Genomic DNA, 23463 nt, shown 5'->3' on the forward strand with positions numbered 1-23463 from the left:
CTTGGTGATAGGTTTGCCCTAGGGTCGCCATAAGTCAGAAACTACTTAAAGGCACACCATAACAACATATATCAATTACTTTATTCTATTTGTGACTAAAACTGGATTTAGTACTGTATATTTCTTGTGTTATACTGTTACTACTGAGAAGAGTATGTGAACTAAAATACATAATTGAACTTTTGTCAGCTATGTTTAAGTACTTTTATCTTTAAGTTTTTTGTGAGTTTTTCGGGCTATATGGCCATGTTCTAGAAGAGTTTCTTCCTGACGTTTCGCTAGCATCTGTGGCTGGCATCTTCAGAAAATGCTTTTATCTTGTTTAAGTAGAAAACATGACAGCTTTAGCTAATAAAATTAATACTATTTCCCTGGGGATTGCTCTTGGATGTTTTAATATAGTCAGCCCTCAGTATCCATGGGGCATCCGTTCCGGTTCTCCCCATGGATACCAAAATCTGTGGATGCTCAAGTCCCATTGTCTTCAATGGTGGCACGGATGTAAACATTTTTTAGGGGACAATAGGACTTTGCTGGCCCCATGGCTTCCTCCTCTTCCCACCACCACCTTTCCCTCCATCGCCTCTTCTTCCTCCCTCTTTCTCCTCTTCCTCCTGTCTAGTCTTTCTCCCCCTCTTCCTCCTCCTCTTCCTGCCACCTCCTCTTCCTCTTTCTTCCTCCTCCACTTCCTGCCACTGCTTCCACCTCTTCTGCCTCCCTTTCCTCCCTCCAGCGCCTCCTCATTGAATTCTTATTGACTGATGATATTAATTGTTCAGTTTTAGAAATGCCATTGCCTTTGTGATTTTGAATTGTGAACTTTCTAGTTTATCAGAGTCCTTAATATGATCATATTGTTACATTTATTGAAGTCTCTTAAAATTTGCAGCATTTATTTGCTTCTGAGCAAAGGGAAGAAATTATCAAAAGTGCAATAGAACATGCTGGCAATTACGTTGGCATTTCCTTGAGGATAAGAAAAGAACCTTTAGAATTTGAACAATATTTGAGTGTTCGCTTTGGAAAATACAGCAACGATGAATCAATTACATCTTTAGCAGAATTTGTGGTACAAAAGATATCTCCTAGGCATTCGGTAAGGCCTAATGATTTAAATGCATTGCTTGTGTCTTTAATTTGGCAAAGTTCCCTTTTTATGTGCAGCTGCATCTCTATTGCCCCTTGCCTGTCCCTGCTCAGTTTTTTGTAACTTGAATTATAAGTTTCTTTTTAATGCAACTATCATATATAGTCAACTATAAGTCGACCTTATGTTTAAGTCAGCAGGTTTTGGGGCCAAAATTATTTATTTTGATATGACCTGTGGATAAGTTGAGAGTAAAACCTAGGGGTATGTAACAAAGAAGCTAAATGATGAAGCAAAGGAAGACAATGCCAAAGAACTTACAAAATTCCAGCATGCATAACTGTTTGTGCATGTCAAAATATATTGTAAGTGTTACTCATGGTGATTCCTTATCATGGAACCATCATGACAGTTTTCTTCCACACCACACAAATCTACAATTTGCTTCTGCAAAAGGGGAAGAATTAAGATAGTTTGACTACTTATTATGCTAGGCTAATACTAACAATTTTAGTGTTTTCTTGGAATGTATTTTGTGTGTCCATGTATTCAACAATGGGATTTCATGCCTATTGCTCTATTGTAACTTAGAAGCAGTAAAATTAGTGCCACTATTCCAGCTGTAAACAAAATCTATTAATGTTGCTATTAGAAATTTTATAGTAGAATTTTATTTTGGTTTCTCTAATTCCATCAATTACAGTTTAATTCTCTCTCCATCTTTTTGGAAGGAACCAGTGAAAAGGATATTGGCTCTTACAGAAACTTGCTTAGTGGAACGTGACCCAGCCACGTACAATATTGCAACACTGAAACCCTTAGGAGAGGTAAGGGGAAAGTGGTTTAGTGGTTTGGATTTGGAAAAAATATTAAAGCTTACAAAGAATGATAAAATAAAAATATCCTATTCAGACTTCCAGACATAATTTTTTTCCATCCATAGCACAGTCGAGATTTGAGTTCATAGACAACAACAGACTCTAGAAGGGAAAAAAGCAGAGTATGTTAAAAGTTTTAACTTGTCATTTAAATGCACATTGTACAGAGTTTGTATGAATTCCTATTTGATGCATTCTTTCTTTAAAGGTATTTGCACTAGTCTGTGATTCTGAAAACCCACAGCTTTTTACCATTGAGTTCATCAAGGGACAAATTCGAAAATATTCATCAACAGAGAGGTATCTTTAAATGTTCATTTACTATCAGTTATTTTATTGAGTTGTCAGTTTAGATCTTATGCAAAACAGGTAGCACTTTGGTAGCTTCATTACTGTAAGTAGGTCACAACACCTGCATTTACATTTGATTCATTTTGCAGGGATCTTAAGCCCATGCCATATCTGGAAAGGGAATGCAGTAGATTCTTGGCCTTGATTGTCATATCCTGCAAATATTGGAGCAGATCCAAAGTGAGATTCTGAAAATAAGGATCCCTATGGATTGATAGTTAAATAGATGAATAGCTAACAGCTTCTTATGTGAATGAAATAGCACTATCCCAGAAGCAAAAATAACTATATCATACAAGGGAGGGCGGATAGGAATTACTTTTAGAGAAACAATGAAGCCAAGTATATAACCAGAGAGTTAAACACACTAAAGCAGTTTTTCCTTTCTGCAAATGAGTGTGGAAGATGAAGAAGTCAGAGGTGTTCAAGTTCTATTATCTTACCTGATGCCTTGCAGCAAGCTGTTTGTTAAATCACATGCTTCCTCAAATGTCAGCATGTTGTGTCAATCAGCACATATATTAGAGGATACTTTTTTTCACTCCACCTCATATTATTCCATGCTACATCTTTATAGGGTGTAACAAGTTGAAACATTGTATTATGAATCATTCTGTATTTACAGCAGTAAATATAGAGTTCTCTATTCTGAAATGCACATGTTCTTGATTGTTTGTGAGTTTATTTGGTTCAGTTAGCAAGAAAACTAACTTTCTGAACAATTTTCATAGGGATTCATTGTTAGCCAGTTTGCTGGATGGAGTAAGAGCTTCTGGCAATAGGGATGTCTGTGTGAAAATGACACCTACAGACAAAGGTCAGCGCTGGGGTTTGTTGAGTATGCCAGTGGATGAAGAAGTTGAAAGCCTTCATCTCAAGTTCTTGGCAGCATCTCCAAGTAAGATTTCTGTTTGGGGTTTATATACTTTGAACTGAGTGCTTTGTGAGTTCTCTGCAGAGTGATAAATCAATTATGTGCTGATATCCTGTAATGCTCCATCTGAAATTTTTATTCATGCTTGTTCTGTTGCAGATGGCAACTTTGCAGATGCTGTCTTTAGGTTCAATTCAAACATTTCATACAGTGGAGTTCTGCATGCAGTGACACAAGATGTGAGTTAAAAAGAAAATCTTCTGTTCGTTTTAATAATGCACTGTTGCTGACAAAAAAGCATAATGGATATCTTTCCTGTATAGGGTTTGTTTTCAGAAAACAAAGAGAAGCTAATAAATAATGCTATAACAGCATTACTCTCACAAGAGGGTGACCTTACAGCATCAACTGCTGAGCTTGAAAGCCAATTCCAAGCTGTTAGAAGATTAGTTGCCTCTAAAGCTGGATTCCTTGCTTTCACTCAGCTTCCAAAGTAAGTACTTGACTTTGAACAGTCCTGTTATATGTTATAAATTTGTATTTCTGACCACTTAATAAAATTTAGGGCTTAAATATTTCTGCAAGTGACACCAATGCTGTAGTGGCAGTTATAATCCCTGCTTTGTTAAGTGATGGCAGTGGCACATAACTTTCAATGTTATTTGTGTAGACTGCTGGGTAATTTAATTACAGTTAAAGCTGTTGGTCTCCAGGAAATAATCTTTAGGTTTTTATTCCCTTTGTACTTGCTTTTTATCTTTGTATAGTACAATTCAGACCTTTGCTTAGCATGTGATTTATGCAGAAGGCAGTTAAAAACATTTTTTTCCATAGTGAGGATTCAGATACATAGATGCTGAAATGGTTTGTACTGCAAGAGCGAGTGTGTTGAATGTTACCTGAGGGTAGCTGTGACAATTCTTAAAATTGTAAATTAAACTTATATATCAGTGCTGCCATACTTTCAGTTCAGTGTTTGCATCTGTAAAGGAGTGTTCGAGCTGGTCAGAAATCTCATGTCCTTTCTTGGTGGTATAGGCATTAGTCACTGGATCCAACCAAAAAAGTTTAAGACTAACATATACATAATTACATCTTCAGTGTGTGGTGGTGATGCTGGGGTTTTCTTTAAAAAAATTATCACTTTTGTTTGGAGGCAATTTTATTTTTGGACAGATGAGTTTAGTAGGTCTTTGCGTAATACTCAATAGTAACTCTAGGGTTGGTGTCAGTGCAGTAACCCATGTTGTCACCATCCCAACCTCCTTCCATGCTCACACCATCCAGAATCCTTAGTAGTTTTTTGTATTAATTTTACTAATAAATCATAATTCCCATATATCACTAAATGTAATGGCAATAGTTATGACATAAAGAGCTAGCAAAATTAAAATTATGCCTGTAAATTACAATATATGCACAACATACGTGTATTTACGTGGTTAAAGTGAAAATTTGCTAACATGATGTTTTAAAAGAAAATTTTAAAATATTTTTTTAAAAATAATTCTTAAAAATTTTTAAAATTAAAAAAAATATGTGGCCTTTCCTTTCTCTTTCCACAGAGCCTCACACCACTCACACCATCTCTTCACCATTTTAAAGGAATGCAAGCAAATGCCACAGGCCATTTCTGCCAAAAGGCATATGCCTGGGGAGCATTGGTGTCACCAACCCTGAGTGTCACCTGGTGTGGCCCACATCCCCTAGTAATGCCCCTGGTAATACTTGCATAATTATAATCTTAATGTCACCCTTAAAATTTATTTCATGGTGTCTCCCATGGCTCTTCTCTTTGTCACATTTTAATGTTTTTTTTCAGAGATTGTCCTTGGCAGCAAGTGCAATATATTTATATTGTTCCTACATAAAACTAGCTAGTGATTTCTTTGGATCACTGACCAAGACCACATACAGCTAAGTTCAGAGATGCTACACTCTCTGTTTTCCCTGCCCATCTGCTAAATCACACCATTAGTAGTACTTAATCCTTAAATACAATCAGACAACTTAAGATCCCATCACAGTAATTTTTCCTAACTATTCTTGGCAATGTATGTAGCGAGATCTTGTACTACCTTTGAGACTAACTGAAAGAAAGAAGTTGGCAGCATGAGCTTTCATAGAATTCAGTCTATTTAGATGCTTTTGGTGGAGTGAAGTCTACGAAAGCTCATGCTGCCAACTTCTTTCTTTCAGTTAGTCTCAAAGGTGCTACAAGAACTTTCTACATACTGATTCTACAGACTAACACAGCTATATCTTTGTATTCTTGGTAATGAATCTTTAGCCTCAACTTATTAGGCAAGTAAGCTTTTTGTTTTGCTTAGAATATACTGTGTGCAGCTATCAGTCCATATTATTTGGCTCCCATTATTTAATTTGAAATATATACATAGAAAGTAATTTATTGAACATTATTAAAAATCAATGTCAATTTGGTTGTTGAGTGCCTTCAAGTTGTTTCTAACATGGCAGTCCTAAGGCAAATCTTATCACAGGATTTTCTTGACAAGATTTTATTCAGAGGAGGTTTGCCATTGCCTTCCTCTAAGACTGAGAGAGTGTGATTTTCCCAAGGTCAGCCAATGGGTTTCCATGGCTGAGTAGGGATTTGAACTCTGGTCTCCCAGAATGCTGATCTAACACTCAAACCACACCATACTGGTTTTTGAGATGTCAACTTTATTTATTTATTTAAAGTATTTATAGCCTGCCTTTCATCCAAGGCACTGCTATAATGCTCCCAAAATATGCTGGTGTTAGATCTGTTCATTGAACACCCTGGCTGGTCTGGATCTCTTACAGTAAGCCCAATTATAATTTGACCCTGCACTACTGGACATGGATATTTCTGCTATTCAGGTATTTGCTGTAATTTATTTCTGTGTTTTGAAAGATTTCGAGAACGCCTGGGTGTGAAGGTAGTGAAGGCTCTTAAAAGGAACAATGACGGAGTAACTCATGCTTCCATTGATATGCTTTGTGCCCTCATGTGTGTAAGTACTTCAATCGATATTTTAAAGTATTTATCCCTTGAGTGTTCTGCCTTTGTTACATTTATATATCATTTTCCCTTCAGTGAGCTCAAGGCAGCATACATAGGCCTTCCCTTCCCCACTTTATTCTTAAAACTATCCTATGAGGATGTTGAGAGACTGTGACTGACCCAAAGCTACCTAGCAGGTTACATAGCACAGTAAAGTCATGAACACGACTCTTCCAAGTCTCAGCACTACCACTACACCATTTAGTAACTACACTGGAGAAGCTACAGTATCTAATTTCATATAGTGATGCCTGTTGAGAAATGCCTCCCTAGGTAATGCAGAACTTGCCTGAATGATGAGAGCACTATGAGAAAAAAAAATTTGCTCTCCAGAGTGCCTGAATGGAGGGGGAGGAAGGGGGAAAGTATGAAAGCCTTAGTTTAACTTCAAGAGGCTTTGACATCTTAAGCCTAGCTTTTGGTGAAGGAAATTGCAATGTGTATGCTTTATAAAATGCATGCTTCTCCATGTGACATTACAAATAGACAAGCAGTCTTCATTATCTTGGAACAAATAGAGCAGGCTATGACCTTGAATCCTTTAATTTTAATCATGGGTTTCCTGTTCTCATTGATGCAACTGTAGCCTTAAAGCGTAGTGTGCACAAAGGAGGCCCTTAAGTTGTTTGAGGATTTGAAACATAATTCTGATGAAGCACAATCTTTATTTCTAGCCTATGCATGATGACTATGACTTGAGGCAAGAGCAGCTAAACAAAGCATCCCTTCTTTCTTCAAAGAAGTTTTTGGAAAATTTATTGGAGAAATTTAATTCCCATGTGGTAAGTGTTCTACAGTAGTGGAATACTAATGGGTGCTGTGTTGAAGGTGGGAGAGAGGGAAAATATCATCTAGCTTTGGTAATTTAGAAATTTGCAAGGATTTTCATTTTTATCCCTGCATGGCTTTTATTGGGTGCATGATGTGGATTTTATCATATGGCTTGTAGATATTTCATTAGATGTATAATTGTAATTGAAAGCATGAGCTATATAATTTTTGTACAAATACAGTGTTATAATTATATTTGTTATAATTGTCAAATGCTTTTAATTTTAGGAATATGGAACGGGTGCCCTAGTTATTAGTTCACTTCTGGACTTCCTCACTTTTGCCCTCTGTGCACCATATAGTGAGACAACAGAGGGGCAACAGTTTGATATGTTACTAGAAATGGTTGCATCTAATGGGAGAACCCTCTTCAAGCTCTTTCAGGTGAGTTTAAAGTCAAGAAATGATAATATTTGCAAAGATGGTTTTACTTTGTTCTCATGAGTTACATTTTTAGAAGAAGAAACATTACCTATGAAATTATATCAAAGCTAGTATTCCAACAGTTACCAAGGGCTAGTATGACAGCTACTGTTATAGATTAGCCTGCTCACCCTATGCTTGTGTCATAAATTATTTTTCCTCAGTTCACATAGTGCCAAGGTGGGAAATACTGATATCCTGCTTTTTTATAATTGGTTTTCACAGCATCCTTCCATGGCTATTGTGAAGGGGGCTGGATTGGTTATGAAGGCAATAATAGAGGTAAGACATTTGTAACGTGGTTGTCATACGCTGGCACGCTTTACACAGACTTGAGCTTATGCGTGGAGCACGTGGGGCGGAAGGGGCGGCGCATCACATTCAATTGAATGGGCGCGTGCGCCCATGGTGCCCGTGTGCTGCTGTGCCGCCGTGCACGAGCCCCATTGTTTCCAATGGGGCTTGAGCATAGGCGGAATTCGCCTTACGTGGAGGGGTCTGGAACGGATCCCCCGCGTAAGGAGAGGGTTGACTGTACTTCATTTTTTAAAAAAAGAATAGTTGACAAACAGCAAACACCTTCTATAAAACAAGCATCTAGAGGAAGAAGAACATTTTTGTATTTATTTATTTTGAACAAGTTTATTCAGCTTTATGGAATGTAATTAGGCCTGCCAGCTAGGTTTGGCTTCAGTGGGTTCAGCCTTTCAGAGTTAAAGACTAATTAAAAAAAAACTTGTTTGGAGAATCAGCATGTAAAAGGATCTTGTAGCACCTTGAGACTAACTGAATAGACTTCAGCCTATTTCCTCAGCTGCATGAAGTCTGAGGTCTATGAAAGCTCAGGCTACCAACTTCTTTCTTTCAGTTAGTCTCTTATAAGCTCTTTATAAGGGCTACTGATTGCAATTTGTAAAGAATCAAAAACAGAGGAGTAACACGGAATGATTACAACTAAGTAAAATTCATAAGAGTAGTGACCTAGCTTTATAGCTTCATGGAACTCTTCCTCAGGATTGGTGCTGAACAGGAAAGTGGTGGTGGTAGGGCGTCCCCCATTAGATGGCATGATATAAGTATCCCTTTAGTTGTTTGTTAGTCTTAAGATGATGTTCTGGGGGGCTCTGCTGAGAATTTGGTTATTTTGGGAGAAATGTTAAGTGGCCACACTTTGAAAATGTAAGAAACAGTTTGTTTCATTTATCAGCACTCAGGTTTCTTGCTAAATCAGAATTGAGAAGTAAAGGCGGCATTGTTCAGTGAAGTTTTAAGTTTGGCTTCAGTTTTAAGTTTGAACTGTGCTAGAGGTACAACTTATCACCACTCCCAGCAGGTTAGCATCAATTAATTTATTCCATAATTGTATTCTTTCCCTGTTTCCAAAGGAGGGAGATAAAGAGATAGCAACCAAAATGCAAGACCTTGCCCTCAGTGAAGGTGCCTTACCTCGTCACTTGCACACTGCTATGTTTACAATAAGCACAGATCAAAGGATGCTTACAAACAGGTAAGTCTAGAATGATATCACTAGCTGTCATCTTTCATGTAATAGCATCTTCATTGTATAATTTTCCCCCTCTTGAAACTGATCACAGCAGAACAAAAATCTATGGTTACTGGAGATTCTTCCCTACACTTGCTCTTAACTTTTCCATCTTGGAATTGGCCACCTCATTAAAACTGAGAACCAGAGATAAGATGGAAGCATTTTAGTAGAGGTTGATTTTTAAGATCAATGTAGTTGCTTTATCCTGAGATCTTGACATAGCAAACATTTAAATTAGAAATTAGCTTGCAGAAACTGAGGTTTTAGTTCTGTAAAATAGTGACAATTTATGTAGACTGATCTTTAAGAAAAAAAACTTATATGTAATACATTTCTTAATTTGTTCTCAGACAGCTGAGCAGACATCTTGTGGGTCTCTGGACAGCTGAAAATGCAACTTCTTTAAACTTGTTGAAACGTATTTTGGTAAGTGAAATTCTGCCTTCCAGGATCACTTAGGCAACTATATACACATCTGCACAAACAGTAAAATTTCAGACTGGAACTCCTTGTAGCTATCAGAGGTGTTGCTGGGTTTTCCCTCTGGACCTACTGCAGTTGCCCAACCCTTAGCAAAGACTTATTGCTAAGTATTATCCTACTTGAGAGTATGTATTTTCCCTGGAAGAAGATTAACCATCCATTATAAAGCCAAGCCCTCCCTCCAGTCCATCTGTCTTGGTCCAGGCCTTGGAGGTAGAGAGGAACTGCTGGACCTCCTACCCTTGCCCTCCACCACTCCCTTCTCCTTCTGTGTCATGTCTTTTTAGATTGTAAGCCCGAGGGCAGGGAACCGTCTAACTAAAAAGATTGTATGTACCGCGTTGTGTAAATTTACAGCGCTTCATAAATAAAGGTTAATTAATTAATAATAATAATAATAATAATAATAATTAATAACAACAACAACAACAACAACAACAACAATAATAATAATAATAATAATAATAATAATAGGCTGGAGCTGTGCATTACCTTGGTTATGAGGCATGGTTGCTGCTGTTCATAGGGTAAGAATAAAACTGAACAATCCACTTGGGATTGCCAAGCCTTGATTGTGCCTTAACACCTGCTTTGGTCTTAACCATAACCAAAAATAATGCTTAAATGAGATTAATTATACAGAGTATACATAGAAAATTTAAGAGCAGCTTTAGACATGACAGTTTCTAGATACATGGTCACTTTTCAAAGAAGGCATGTGTATTAAAGCCACTCTACAATGCAAGGTTGAGCAACTGCAGTAGGTCCAGTGGGAAGTCTTCTGTAGATGAGACATTTTGAGGGCTTCTTGGACTACAGAAAAACAGATGAAATACAGGTGTGACTGATATTTTTTATGATAATCAGAGTAGTCAGCCCTGCAAACTTGTTTGGACACTTTCAGCTGTAAAAAATCATGAATGAATACAGTGTCTTCAGGTTTGATGAATGCACACAACAAGAAGTTAAATGGAAGTCCCCTACAGTTTCTGAGAAAAAGAGCTGCAGTCCATTGAACAGGTGTTACTTATATGTTTGATAAATCTGAGATCAACGCAAAACTTTCATATGTTTTAGTTAATAATTCTTCAATTGTATTCTGTCTTATAGTAGCTTCAATGTAATGCGAGAGATCAGTTCCAGGAACCTTCCCATATATAGAGTTTCACATATAATCTGGAATCCTGTTTTTCTTACCCAAAATGAATGACAGAGGCACTTCTCAACACATTTTCTGGGTCTTCCAGCACAATTCTGATGTTTCTGTAGACATTGAGTATGGAATTGCTCTGGCGGATATAAAAATGCCTAGAGAACAGTTCTGTTTAGGAATCTCTAGGTTCTTCAGCACATTTCTGTGATCAACCTCCAGCCGAAGCATGCCATAGATACACTCTGGAGGATCTAGAGAATGACTAGAGGAAACTTATTTTTTCCATTGCATATAACTATAACCACATTGTGTAATACAGCTGCAAGCGGGGGGGGGGGCTCCAGAATGAAGGGCGCACTGTACTTGGGCCTGTTGTACTTTTGAATTTTAAAAAATCTTATGTTTTCTTTTTTTGTGGCTTTAGCCAGCAGGTTTACTCTCATACCTGGACAGTAAAGACCCTGTTCCTGAAAAGGATTCTGATAGAATGCATATTAGAGATAATTTAAAAATTGCAAATGTAAGTATGAATTAAATGGGCTTGAATTCTCTTACTGTGCATATTACATAATCTTAGGGCAAAGCACTCCTCAGACTCATAACTAAAACACCTTGCAAAGTTGCATTTCATATTTTCATGAATTGAATTTTGATTAGAGATACGTTTTGTTTTGCAGGATCAATATGGGAAGTTCAATAAAGTGCCAGAGTGGCAGAGACTTGCAGGAAAAGCTGCTAAAGAAGTTGAAAAATTTGCCAAAGAGAAGGTTGATTTGGTTTTGATGCACTGGAGAGACAAAATGGGAATAGCACAGAAAGAGGTAAGATTTGTGTTTTGGTTGCTAATGCAGTTTTATTAGTTTAAACAATCCCTCATAACTCTAGACTACTCTAGTCATTTGACTGATTTTATTGTTGTCTTTCTATGTCTAATTGAGCTTTAAATATGTTTTTAATGCAATAAGAAATTGCAACCAATTTCTCCATAAAAAGGGATGATTCAACATATCAACATCAGTATTCTCGGTGGCATCAAAAGGGGCAGCAGCACTGTGTAACTTGTATGACATTCCTGTCTTCTCTCTTTCCTCAACTCAGGCAACAGGGATGTTTCATATGGAGTGGATTTTGAACATTTGAACTGAGGCTTCTCCCTTAACATTCTCAGTAATATTTATTGAAGGGTATTGCAGATATCCATTGCTTTTTATTTATTTTTTTAAAAAATTCTCAGCTTCAGTGTAATTAAGAAGATAGCTCCTTTGCACTACAGTGGACCTTTGTTATACGCTGGGGTTTGCTTCCAAGATCTCCCATGTATAACAAAATCCGTGTATGCTCAAGTCCCATTAAATATAATGACATAGCAAAATGGTGTCCCTTATAAAAAAATGGAAAATCAAGGTTTGATATTTGAAATTCATACTTTTTTTGAACATTTTCAAACCGTGTATGCTTGGATCCGTGTATAAAAATCCGTGTATAAGAAGGGCTGACTGTGTATGTGGTTATGAAATGTATTATTATTCCTAGATGCCAGACAATCAGGTTTTATTCTTTTTGTTGATGAATGTTTAGATAGGTGGGAATGAGTAACAGCCATATTTTTTACAGTATAGGTATTCAGGTGTGTGATCGTGTGTCTTGTCATTCAGTTCCCTGTATCTCCCTCTACTTACACTCTTCATTACTGGTCTTCTGTGCATATGGTTGATGGTTTTCTATTGGCATGCTGCACTTAGGTATATTTGCCAGGTCAAAATCAAGATGATGTTTGCTATATACACTGCCCTTTGGTCTTTGAGGAATTGGTTCTTTCTGTTGACTTGACAAGTAGAAAGGAAGATGCCTCTGTTATACTCTAGGACAGTGATTCCCAAAGTGGGTGGTGTGCACCCCCCCCCCAGGTGGTGAGGTGGAAAGGAGGCAGTACAGGACGGTGAGAGGGAAAAGGGGGTGAAAGGGGGGGGGCTTCAGTCAAAGTATTGGTGTGCAGGAAAGACACTGGGAACCAGCAGCCTTTAGAACCATGGTGGGGATAAAACTTCTTTTCAGGGTCCTCAAAAAACCACCACACAGCCTTACTGATCATTTTGTGTGGTGGTGTCTCCCACTCTTTGCTTGCCCATGTGAGATCACTCCCTTACCAGCATCTTTCACTAGTAGTGGCAGTTGGGAAATTCATAAGTGGCTTGGGCACAGGGTATGGCTTCTGTGGCTTAGAGCAACACCATTTTCTGATGGACTGGAGCAAAGTGTTAGATCACATGGTGGCAGGGGAGAAGTGGCTGCAAAAAGGAGCTTTCAAATTTGGGACCCTGCTTAAGCTTTGTGAGTTTTGCTGGGACTTTGCTGGCAGGTTGGAGTTGAACTGCTTGCTGCTCCTGCTTTCTTTCATCAGATAGGCAGATAGAATAGGTAGCAGAAGAAACATTTTTGGGGGGAGAGTGGACACTTGAAACACTGTGTGGGGTAGACATGTCTCTGTAGAAGGAGTATCTGCGCTCGATTCTTAGAAAGAGTCCTTTGCCTTGAAATGGCTCCTGTAGTTAAAATGTCTCCCTTTCCTGGTCCACACCAGTCTCGAGTCCAGAGCATGTTGCCTCTGTATACTCCTACACACACGCTTGCACCTTTCTCTGCCTCGATGAATGATTGCGAGCCCCTCGTCTCTGGAGAGAAGCTTCTCCTTTACACCTGGTCAGCTTGGGAAGAGCAACTAAGAAGCTGGCTAAGCAGATGATTTTAATTGATTTAGGAAGGTTTATAATAGAAGATCGTTGAGAATTCTATTTTATCTTTTTATGTTTGAAGTTTGTGAGACACAAAGTTGGTTATAAGTTTGTTTATATGTTTGTATGTGTTTAATATATATGTAACAATTTGTACTTTTTAATAAAAATTAAAAGATATCTCTGTTGTTCAGTGTATGTGGTATTAATGAAAAAACTGTATGTGAAAGATCCTAAGCTACTTTTAGCTTTCTGTTGTATTGTACAGTGTGAAAACACCCAAGGTTTTGGGAGTTTTTATGAGATAGACTAAATAATAATCAGCAATGTTTTATTTTATAGGTGTGGATGATTTATACATGGCAAAAATAGTTGAAGAGCAAAATCTAACACTAATCCTACCTAAAGAAAACTAGTTGAAATGAATGACTAATGATCCCCATTCATTTCACTGAGTTTTTTCTAGTGGGACTAATGTTGGATTTAGCCCAAATTTTCCATCTGATAACAGGGCACCATTAAGATACCCCAGAAGTTGTTTGTGCAGAAACAGAAACTGAAGATGTGGCTTGTGTTTCTACCTTTCCATGTAGTGATTCTGTTAACTTGGAAAGCTGATTTTAATAGATCATTCTAGCTGTTCAACCATTTGAGAGTCATTCCTGTTAAATGCTCAATTTTATTTTTCTTTCTGCTTTCCAAATGCAACCAGGACAGAAACAATATGGTGAGTTTGAATCCTTATCCCTTTCTGTTGAGTGTGTTGAATTATGCTTAGCATGTAGTGACTTAACTGTCAGTATGCATTAGATTAGAAATACTGGCCGGCCACCTTTGGTGTGATGCTTAGTGTCTCATTCTGCAAGGAATTAATATGCTCCATTTTCTGACTTAGTGTGATTATTTTGTACTTTCCATTCTCCGATGTTTCTGTAAAGATGTAGTTATATGTGTTTATCTGTAACACAGTATGATTGATGAACAGATTGGACTCACTGGTAGTGTAATGGTGCCATTTCTAAGTAAAAGAGTCTCAGCCTGGATAAATACATTTTATTTGCTTAACTGCTATATAATGTATTCAAGTTACTACTTGGTCCATTCTAACTTTACAGTATACAGTGGTACCTCGGGATACGAAATACCCAGGTTACGAAATTTTCGGGATACGAAAAAATCCCATAGGGAATCATTGTTCCGGGTTACGAATGTTTTTTCGGGTTACGAAAAAACTTTTGGTGCTTTTTTCGGCTTTTTCGCACGGAATCGCGGCTTTTCCCCATTAGCGCCTATGGCAATTCGGCTTACGAAGGCTTTTCGGGTTACGAAAGCGGCCGCGTTACGAATTAATTTCGTAACCCGAGGCACCACTGTACACCCCTCTGACTGCTTTCATTGGGGGAGAAGAATGCATCTCAATTCGGAGATATTTATCTTTGAAAGAAGGAATATATATACAGTATATACAAATTTGGGTTTTTGTTCTATCATTTTCATGTATTGTTAGCATTGTTATTATTAGCACTAGTTGATAATTGTTAGTATAATCTCATTTCATGTTTTATGGCACTGTTCTGAACTCTGACACTTTCTTTGCAGAATATTAATCAAAAGCCAGTAATACTGAGGAAACGAAGACAAAGGATAAAAATACAAGCTAACTGGGATCTTTTCTATTATAGGTGAATACTTGGGGTGAAGTGTTTGTGGGACATTAGCCTTTTATTAAAATTGTTAATTGGAACTGCCTGTCAGTTAAAATTGATTTTAATACAACAGTATTTGAGTTTTTTAAATAAAACAGTGCATTTTTAGTGGTGAAACAATGTATAAAAACTTCTTGTCATATCCTTTGTACAGATTTCTGCAAGATCATGCTAGATCCAATCTCATTTGGAATTTCAAAACACGGGAAGAATTAAGAGATACCTTGGAGTCTGAAATGCGGGCGTTTCAGATTGACAGAGAACTTGGCAGCGCTAATGTCATTTCCTGGAATCACCATGAATTTGAGGTGTGTCTTTATCCATTGTTTCCTGCACACAGAGTACCATTCATATTAAACATGTTTGTTAATACCTGGATTCATATATGGTTACTTACAGTGGCTAATATAAAAAGTAAGCTTCTGTTTGAAATGGATTGTAGTTGTAATTCATTGTTCTTTACTTAGCATGTATTATTTAACTGTGTAGTTCCTATACACATTCTTAGTTATCATGACCATCACTTGATTTGGAGCAGCCGAAAACAAGCTTGTTCCATCCTCAATATGATACCCCTTCAAATATTTAAACAGGGCTATCATATCACTGCTTAACCTTCTCTTCTCCAGACTAAATATACCCAGCTCCTTGTAGGACATGGTTTCCAGACTTTTCACCATTTTGGTCGCCCTCCTCTGGGCACATTCATGTTTGGATTGAATTATATAATAGTTCTAGATAAAATGAAGTTTTTGTTTACAGGTGATGTGTGTGTATGTGTCATAGTGAGCTCTATTATAGTAGAGTTCCCCCCCCCACCTCTTCCTTTACACAGGAAGAAATACTATTCCTGAGTTGGTACTTGTGATCCGCAACCTTTTAAAATACATTTCTTTATGCAGAAACTTTATCATCATATGGTGTATGTTGTTTTTTCTTAGCAATGATATCAGAAACTTCTCTGGGAGGTCATTGAGAGGCATCTAAGAGAGTGAGTTGCATACCTCTCCTTGCCCCAAACAGGCAGGACCACAAGTTGTTAAAAGAAGAAAAAATTTCCACCTCCAGCTCCTCACCCAGTATTTTCCTTACCTCTCCCAGGAGAAAATCTGCTTCTGAGCTCCTGCTCCTCTCAGTTACCTCCTGTTCTATTCATAGCATTATTTTTCTCCAAGTATCCTTTCTCATATCCCTTTTCACCTAAGTTTATTTCCCACCCAGTTATTCCCCAGAAAAAGAAAAAAAACACTCCTTCTACTGTTGCCTTCTCTTCATTTCTTTCCCATCCCATTTCCTTTCACTTCTGATTACCCCTCGGACCAGCAGCTGAAATTCTGACATGGCTGCACTCAGAGACATAGAGACTCAGTTTGGCTTCAGCTATCTTGATAGATTGGTTATGTGTTCAGCCTCCAGTGTTCCCCTACTTGGTTCCAATAGGCTTTGTGCCTTTTCGTGAGGGTACAATTTTGCAGAACATCAATGATCTGGTGGTAAACAAAATTACTCAGTCTTTAAAAGATTCTACCCCAAACATGCTAAAAAGCAACATACAGGTGTTTATCATAGTAAAAAGGATACCCTTCATTCTTTGGCAGAAACTACCAGGGGATATCCAGAGATGGTCATAAATACTTTTGTTGTTGTTGTGTGCTTTCAAGTTATTTCTGATTTATGGCGAGTCTAAGGCAGGATTTTCTTGGCAAGTTTCTTTGGAGGGGGTTGCCATTGCTATTCTGTGGGGCTGAGAGTGTTACTTGCCCAAGGTTACCCAGTGGATTTCCATGGCTGAACAGGGATTTGAACCCTGATCTCCAAAGTGCTCAAACTGCTATGCCACCCTGGCTCTACTTATCTGTTATTTCTGATGTTCTTGCTTACTCAGATGAATCTTTGAGGGTATTCTCATTGCCTCAACCCTCTTGAAGAAAATTTTGGCTTGACCCGTCTGTTATAAATGAGATGAATCTGTAGAATCTGCTGTAGAGCTAAAACGGGGACAGGAGACAATGGTCAATGGAAGAATTATCTTCTGAGGATTATTTGCTCTTTTGTCAAAGGCATTAGTTTTGTTAGGGATTAATGAAGATGTGTTAGATGCTCCAACAGCCCAGAGACAATTACAATTATAATTACAAGCCCAATACAAAGCATTCCTAAAGCAGGGATGCCTGCTGAAGATTTTAGACATCCATCTGGTATCCAGGAAGCAATCTGCAAAATTATCTGTGCTGCAACTTAGAAGGCTTTTCTGTGCTGGACCCAAAAATAACAGAGGGGTGAAAGATTTGCTTTCATTTCATCAGCCAGGATTGGACATAGGGCTCAGATCAGCTGTATTCTGGAAGTAAACTGCCTCCTTATCAGCAGTATTGACAAACTCAGATTAATAATACATGTCCATTGTCCTTCATACAAAGCATTTCCTGAAAGCTGCTTCATTATCTCCCCTTTGGTCATAAACAGATACTCTGCTTGAAATCTCCATGTGATCCTTAAAGCCCACCACTTAAAGGACAGACTTCATATCCTGACACTCAAAGCAGCTTCCTAGATTGCTTTACTTTATTCTGCTTGGAGTATCGGAAGCAAAAGTTTTCTTCAGCTGAAACCACCTCTTCTAATTCAACTCACTGATCCCTCTTTTAGACCAAACTTTAACACATTGTTAAATAGGACAGAGATTATGAGTCTCCCCTACATTTGCCCAAACTTTCGCATCCTACCACAAAAACATTGACATTCTTGGGCATGTGCATGGTCCTAAAAGTATAATCAGGTGCACAAAACACACCAAGATGCAAACTCGCTCTTTTATTTCCTTTCACCTCACTTTGAGAAAAAAATATCTAGACCAATCATTGGCAGAGGAATAAAAGCCTTCATAACCTAGGTTGTGACACCCCACACACTGTTTGATAGAGAGGTTTAACAGTCCATTCCTCAAGAACAGCATCTGTATCTGCATCTTTCTCAAATAAACTTCCTTGTAGTGGAAATCAGCAGGATAGCAACATGGGCCCATCCATTCACCAGCCATTACCATATGGCTCTCTACATCTCATCTGTACATCTGTAGTTGATAGTTTGACAGTTTTTTTCTGGAGTCTCCTGTTCTCTTGGATGCCTCCCAGGGAGTTCCCAGAAAAGATGTCATTGGTGCTTAATGTGAAGGTACCTTCTGGAGATGCATTAACTGAATCTTCTCCTAAGGGACTTGGGGGACCTAGGGGTCCATTTTCATGGTAGACAAAACAGACCTAGAGTATTAACATACAGGCCCAAAGTATTAACACACAGCATACTTTGGCACTCCAGGGGGCTATTGTGCCTCAGTCCCCACCTATGATCTATTCATTGGACCTAAAAATTTATTGCTCCTTAAGATGTGAGCTGGACACAGCCGTATTTGGAACTGGGGTGGAGCCAAAGAACATGACTTTCTTCAATTGACTTTGCTTTTCCTAGATGAGGAGAAAAATGTTGCCGCATTCATGGATACTTATCTTCAGACCTCCTAAGGAGATACCTTCTTGGTAAATGCTAGTTATACATTTGTTTTACTTTCCTTTTAAGGTGAAATATGAGTGTTTGTCGGAGGAAATAAAAATAGGCGATTATTACTTGAGGTTGCTCTTGGAAGAAGATGAAAGTGAAGAAAGTGGAGCAATAAAAAAATCGTGAGTTGCTATTATCCAGATGTCCTCTTGTGCTTTAAATCTGATGTTCTACCCTCCTAAAGCTTTTGTTGTACTCATTCTTCCTACAGATATGAATTTTTCAATGAATTGTACCATCGTTTCCTGCTCACCCCTAAAATAAATATGAAATGCCTGTGCTTGCAAGCTCTGGCCATTGTTTATGGAAGATGCTATGAAGAGATAGGCCCATTTGGTGACACTAGATATATCATAGGGATGTTGGAAAGGGTGAGTAGTTTTTTTATTTGTGGACACCATTTGGGAAGAGTAAGGTAGGCAAGCATCACTTACTGAAGCTTGCCCAGAACTTTTCTGTTAACTTCCAGTGACAGAATATTTGTTCTTTTCATATTTTATCCTAAGAAAGCATTTAATTATATTTTATCTTGAACTTAGGACCCTATCGCATGGGGTAAAAAAGCCAACTTACCTTTCCCGAACTGAATTCAAATTTGAGAGACAGCTGGGTCCTGTCATATATAAATCGCTGCCGAAACTACTGCCCGGATACAATCTAGAGATGCTTCAGTGGCCATTTTTTAGATTCGGAAGCTTCTGTTTCAAAAAGGGGCAGGCTGGGCATGATTCAACCCAGGCTACATCTAGGCTGTATCCAGGCGGCGGATTTGGCGGTGATTTACATATGATAGGACCCGGATGCAGCCCAAATTAGAATTCAGTTTGGGAAAGGTAAGCTTGCTTTTTTACCCCATGCCTTAGGGTCCTTAATTTGACTTCTTGTATCTGGACTTTCTTTACTGTGGGTATTACTGGATCACACAGCTGTAGCCTTTGTTCCCACAGCTGTGAAGCATCATGCCTGAGCATTGCAACTTGTGAAGATGTATATACCAGTCAATGTGTATACCTTAACAGTTAACATGTATAGAATATGGCAGTAAGCTGAACCTTTTAGTATAATATAATTTTAGTATAATATTTAGTATAATACTTAGTATAATAGTATGATATTTGATTCATTTTTACTCTAATGTATAGTGTTTTGTTTTGCTCTTTTTCAGACACATATTACATGCTGTGTCCAGATTGCTTACAGATTGCCATTGTTAGCTTTGCATTGGCCAATTGTCCTAATTGTGTATTGTGTTTTGTTATACAAGTAGATAAATGGGTTCCAGGCATGAATGTCCCTACCCTAAGATAGTTACAAGAGGCTTTACTGACCACAAATATCCACCTGAGATTTGGGTTAGACTCCCTAAATTCTCACACCTAAAACATGTTGGCGGAGATAATTGGATGTGAAGACCTCCTACTGTCCTAGCCTTGCTTGAACGTAGAAAGTCTTCAAAAGAGTACTTGCTGTTTACCGCTATGATCTTTGGAATAGCGGTATATAAATAAAACAAATTATTATTATTATTATTATTATTATTATTATTATTATTATTATTAAAAATGACTGCTAATTTTTCCTGGTCAACACTGCTCTGTTCTCTAGACCTGTTCCAAGCATCACTAGCACATTGATCAATTTATATATCCATGCTGAGTAATTTTTTAAGAAAAAATTATACTTCTGATCATGTGAGACTTGCAAGAAGGAAAGAGGCAAAATAATACTCATTGTGGGAGTAGCTTTTATACTGGTTTCAGTAATTTGATTTGACTTCTGCATTGTTTTACCAGAGCCAGAATTATAAGAATTGCGCTGTTCTTAGGTTATGATTACAATATATCAGTGTTCAATTTACTATATTTTCACACAAATAGTGAACACGATGTTGGGGAATTCAAGGATATTGTCTCAATATTGCTGTTGGCATGTTATTACTCTAAAAATAAAAGGCTGCATATGTAGTGCATATCTCAGGATTTTATTTATTATTTAAAGTATCTATGTATTTTTTCTGTAGTGTACTGATAGACTTGAGCGGGACCGGCTGATACTATTTCTTAATAAACTAATCCTTAACAAGGTAAGCAACTTTACAGAGTTGTCAAATTTTGAAGTTTTAAGAAAGCACCATATGTACAGCTGTTATTGCAGTTTGAGATAGTCACGAAGATATCTTTACTCCAAATAGCTCTTGATTAGCAACTGTCCTTACACCTAGAGGCATAAAATAGAAGATAATATTACATCTTGAATTAATAGCAATATTAATACAGCAAGCACCTTATTTATCTTTAATTCATTCAGATTACATTCAAAAGTCTGGAGATAAAGTCCTACAATGTGTATAATGTTCCAGTTGAGAAGAATATCAGGGAAATTAAAATCTGAATTTGGTCACTCTTTGAATCCTAAACAACAACAACAACAATGGACGTGTGTTGATATTAACCTTAGTTGAATAGAAAAGAAATGGGTTTGGAGCTCAAACAGGACAGGTGGCTTCTGTTTCTCTGTTGCCAAATTAACCACTGTACCACTGAGATTTAGCACAATATTTAGCACCATTTCCTTTCTATTCAACAAAAGCATAGGTTTTTAAATGGACAAAGTAGACAGGGAACATGTGTCTTGCTCTAAAGCAGAATCAGCCTGCTGAAAGAAGCACAGCTGTGCTTTAAAATAAAGTTGGTGCTCCCAGTGCACTTTGTTTCTAAAGAGCATTGTGGATTTTGTTGTTGTTGTTGCTACACTGCCAAAATGTGATGGCAGTGTAGCCTATGGCCTACAGGCCATGTTTACCTACACCTGTCCTTTGCTGATACTCTTTAATGGCTACTAAACATATACATTTCTTCATGTGTTGTTCAGGATGCTTGTTTTAACTTTTATTTTCTGGAGAGTGTTTTATCAAAATCATCAAACCAAAATGTTATCCTTAGTGGTCTCTCAAGAGTTCTGTGATGACCAGTCAAACTAGCAGCCTATTCATCTTGAAACTTTGCTAATATGTGGCCAAATTTAGGCCTAGTTCTGGGGAAGAAAGAAGGATTATAAATTAATTAAATAAATAAATACGCTTTTATAATCAGAAACCTTAATTCCAAGTTGCACTACTGTTTTAACCTAATTAGAAAAAAATCAGTCTGTGGTTTACTTTGGAGATCCTCAAATGTAGTTTTGTCTTATAATTTACAAACTACTGAAGAGTTTGCACTAAAAAAGACCCATTGTAAAGTTTTTGTACTTTTCTTTTCACTTGCAGAAAAATGTCAAGGAGCTTATGGATTCAAATGGCATAAGAATTCTTGTAGATCTTCTCACTCTGGCTCATCTTCACACAAGCAGGGCAACAGTTCCATTGCAAGTATGACATCTTTGTCAGCTCCTAAGAAAGAAATTTGTTTAAAACTTTAAGTAGAAAAATCTGTATTTCCTTGTTTAAAATAATGACCAGGTTTATTGCTTTCTTTTTAGAGCAATGTAATTGAAGCGTCACCTGATATGAAGAGAGAGAGTGAAAAAGAATGGTATTTTGGTAATGCAGACAAGGAAAGGAGTGGTCCTTACAGTTTTAATGAGGTAACTTGCAAGGATTTGTAGTTTTTAATTTGAAGACAATTTATATAAAAGCTTGATATCACAGACCATATCTTGGGATGCCAAGGGAGATCAGTCCACTGTCGTTAGGTTTAATCCCACACCCCACAGTGAGGCAGAAGTCCATGTGATTTCATCATCTGTGTTCATGGGATCTTTAGCTCATACATTAACTGGATTAATCTCAAGACAAACACTGCTGTTCAATTTATATTGCTGGGTTTCTGTTGCTTTGGTATTAACATATCTGCAGATATGCTGCTAGCAGGTGTCTTACCCCTTATTCTTATAGCCCTTCAGTGCATGACTGATAATGAGTTGTGTCTCATCTGTTTGCTTTTATATTGATGAGTTACTGTGCTACAGAACAGCTGAGTTGCTTGAGTCATTTGATTTCACAACTCAGTAGTTGTGAAATCTGTGGGCTACTTTTCATTTGACCAGAGGCCCTCATGTTTGGACTAACTCTGTTAACTGCTTGATACTCCCTAGAATAAATTGATCTTAAATGTGAGGTTATGTTGGTATTTACATGGAATGAAAATGTTTTAAAGTGTGTGTCTCTTCATCAGCACAACCTATGAAACTGTAAAAAAAATCTTGTTCATGATATTAATGTGTTAACAGTGATAATCAATTTCTAATTTAGATGCAGGAGCTGTGGAACAAAGGGACGCTCACTTCAAAAACACGCTGCTGGGCCCAGGGCATGGATGGATGGCGCCCACTGCAGGTTATCCCTCAGCTAAAGTGGTGTCTGCTTGCCACTGGACAGGCTGTGCTGAATGAGACAGATCTTGCTACACTTATTCTCAACATGCTGGTCACGATGTGTAGCTATTTTCCCAGTAGGTAAGGAATCTCTGTGTGTGTATCTTCAAGTTGCCTATCGATTCATGGTGACCCCATTAATTTATTATGGGGTTATCTTAAGGAAGAAATATTCAGAGGTGTTTTGCCAGTTACTTCTTCTGAAATAGATCCTATAGCACCTGGTATTTTCTGATGGTCTCCAATCCAAGTACTAGCCAGGACTGACTCTGCTTAGCTTCTAAGATCAGGTGGGATCTGGTGCCTTATGGGTATTTAGACCCTAGTTAAGGAATCAAGATTCCTATAAATTGGTATTCCTTGTAGTCATAGAAAAATAATGAAAAATAATGACTTCGATCTAGATTGAAAATTGATCCAG

At 37.7% G+C, this 23463-nt stretch overlaps 1 protein-coding gene across 4 annotated transcripts in view; it reads left to right on the plus strand.

Moving 5' to 3' along the window:
• The window catches only part of DNAJC13 (DnaJ heat shock protein family (Hsp40) member C13), a 75428-nt gene that overhangs the window by 22982 nt on the left and 28983 nt on the right, over positions 1-23463 (plus strand). For 3 of the 4 annotated variants that reach the window (XR_006104555.1, XR_006104554.1, XM_042473499.1), the window contains exons 7-29: positions 890-1096; positions 1819-1914; positions 2174-2265; positions 3048-3214; positions 3350-3429; positions 3514-3683; positions 6090-6189; positions 6914-7021; positions 7299-7454; positions 7719-7775; positions 8879-9000; positions 9390-9465; positions 11100-11195; positions 11353-11496; positions 14120-14134; positions 15007-15089; positions 15268-15421; positions 18690-18793; positions 18883-19042; positions 20692-20754; positions 21937-22038; positions 22149-22253; positions 22921-23123. Coding sequence is in view for 2 of the 4 variants with exons in the window: in XM_042473499.1 (XP_042329433.1) it covers positions 890-1096; positions 1819-1914; positions 2174-2265; positions 3048-3214; positions 3350-3429; positions 3514-3683; positions 6090-6189; positions 6914-7021; positions 7299-7454; positions 7719-7775; positions 8879-9000; positions 9390-9465; positions 11100-11195; positions 11353-11496; positions 14120-14134; positions 15007-15089; positions 15268-15421; positions 18690-18793; positions 18883-19042; positions 20692-20754; positions 21937-22038; positions 22149-22253; positions 22921-23123 (2660 nt within the window). In the remaining 2 variants the exon portion in view is untranslated. The remainder of the gene's footprint in view (positions 1-889; positions 1097-1818; positions 1915-2173; positions 2266-3047; positions 3215-3349; positions 3430-3513; positions 3684-6089; positions 6190-6913; positions 7022-7298; positions 7455-7718; positions 7776-8878; positions 9001-9389; positions 9466-11099; positions 11196-11352; positions 11497-14119; positions 14135-15006; positions 15090-15267; positions 15422-18689; positions 18794-18882; positions 19043-20691; positions 20755-21936; positions 22039-22148; positions 22254-22920; positions 23124-23463) is intronic. The other variant, XM_042473500.1, reaches the window with a different exon arrangement.

This window comes from Sceloporus undulatus, chromosome 6 (genome assembly GCF_019175285.1).
Source record: "Sceloporus undulatus isolate JIND9_A2432 ecotype Alabama chromosome 6, SceUnd_v1.1, whole genome shotgun sequence".
Classification (NCBI taxonomy): Eukaryota; Metazoa; Chordata; class Lepidosauria; order Squamata; family Phrynosomatidae; genus Sceloporus; species Sceloporus undulatus.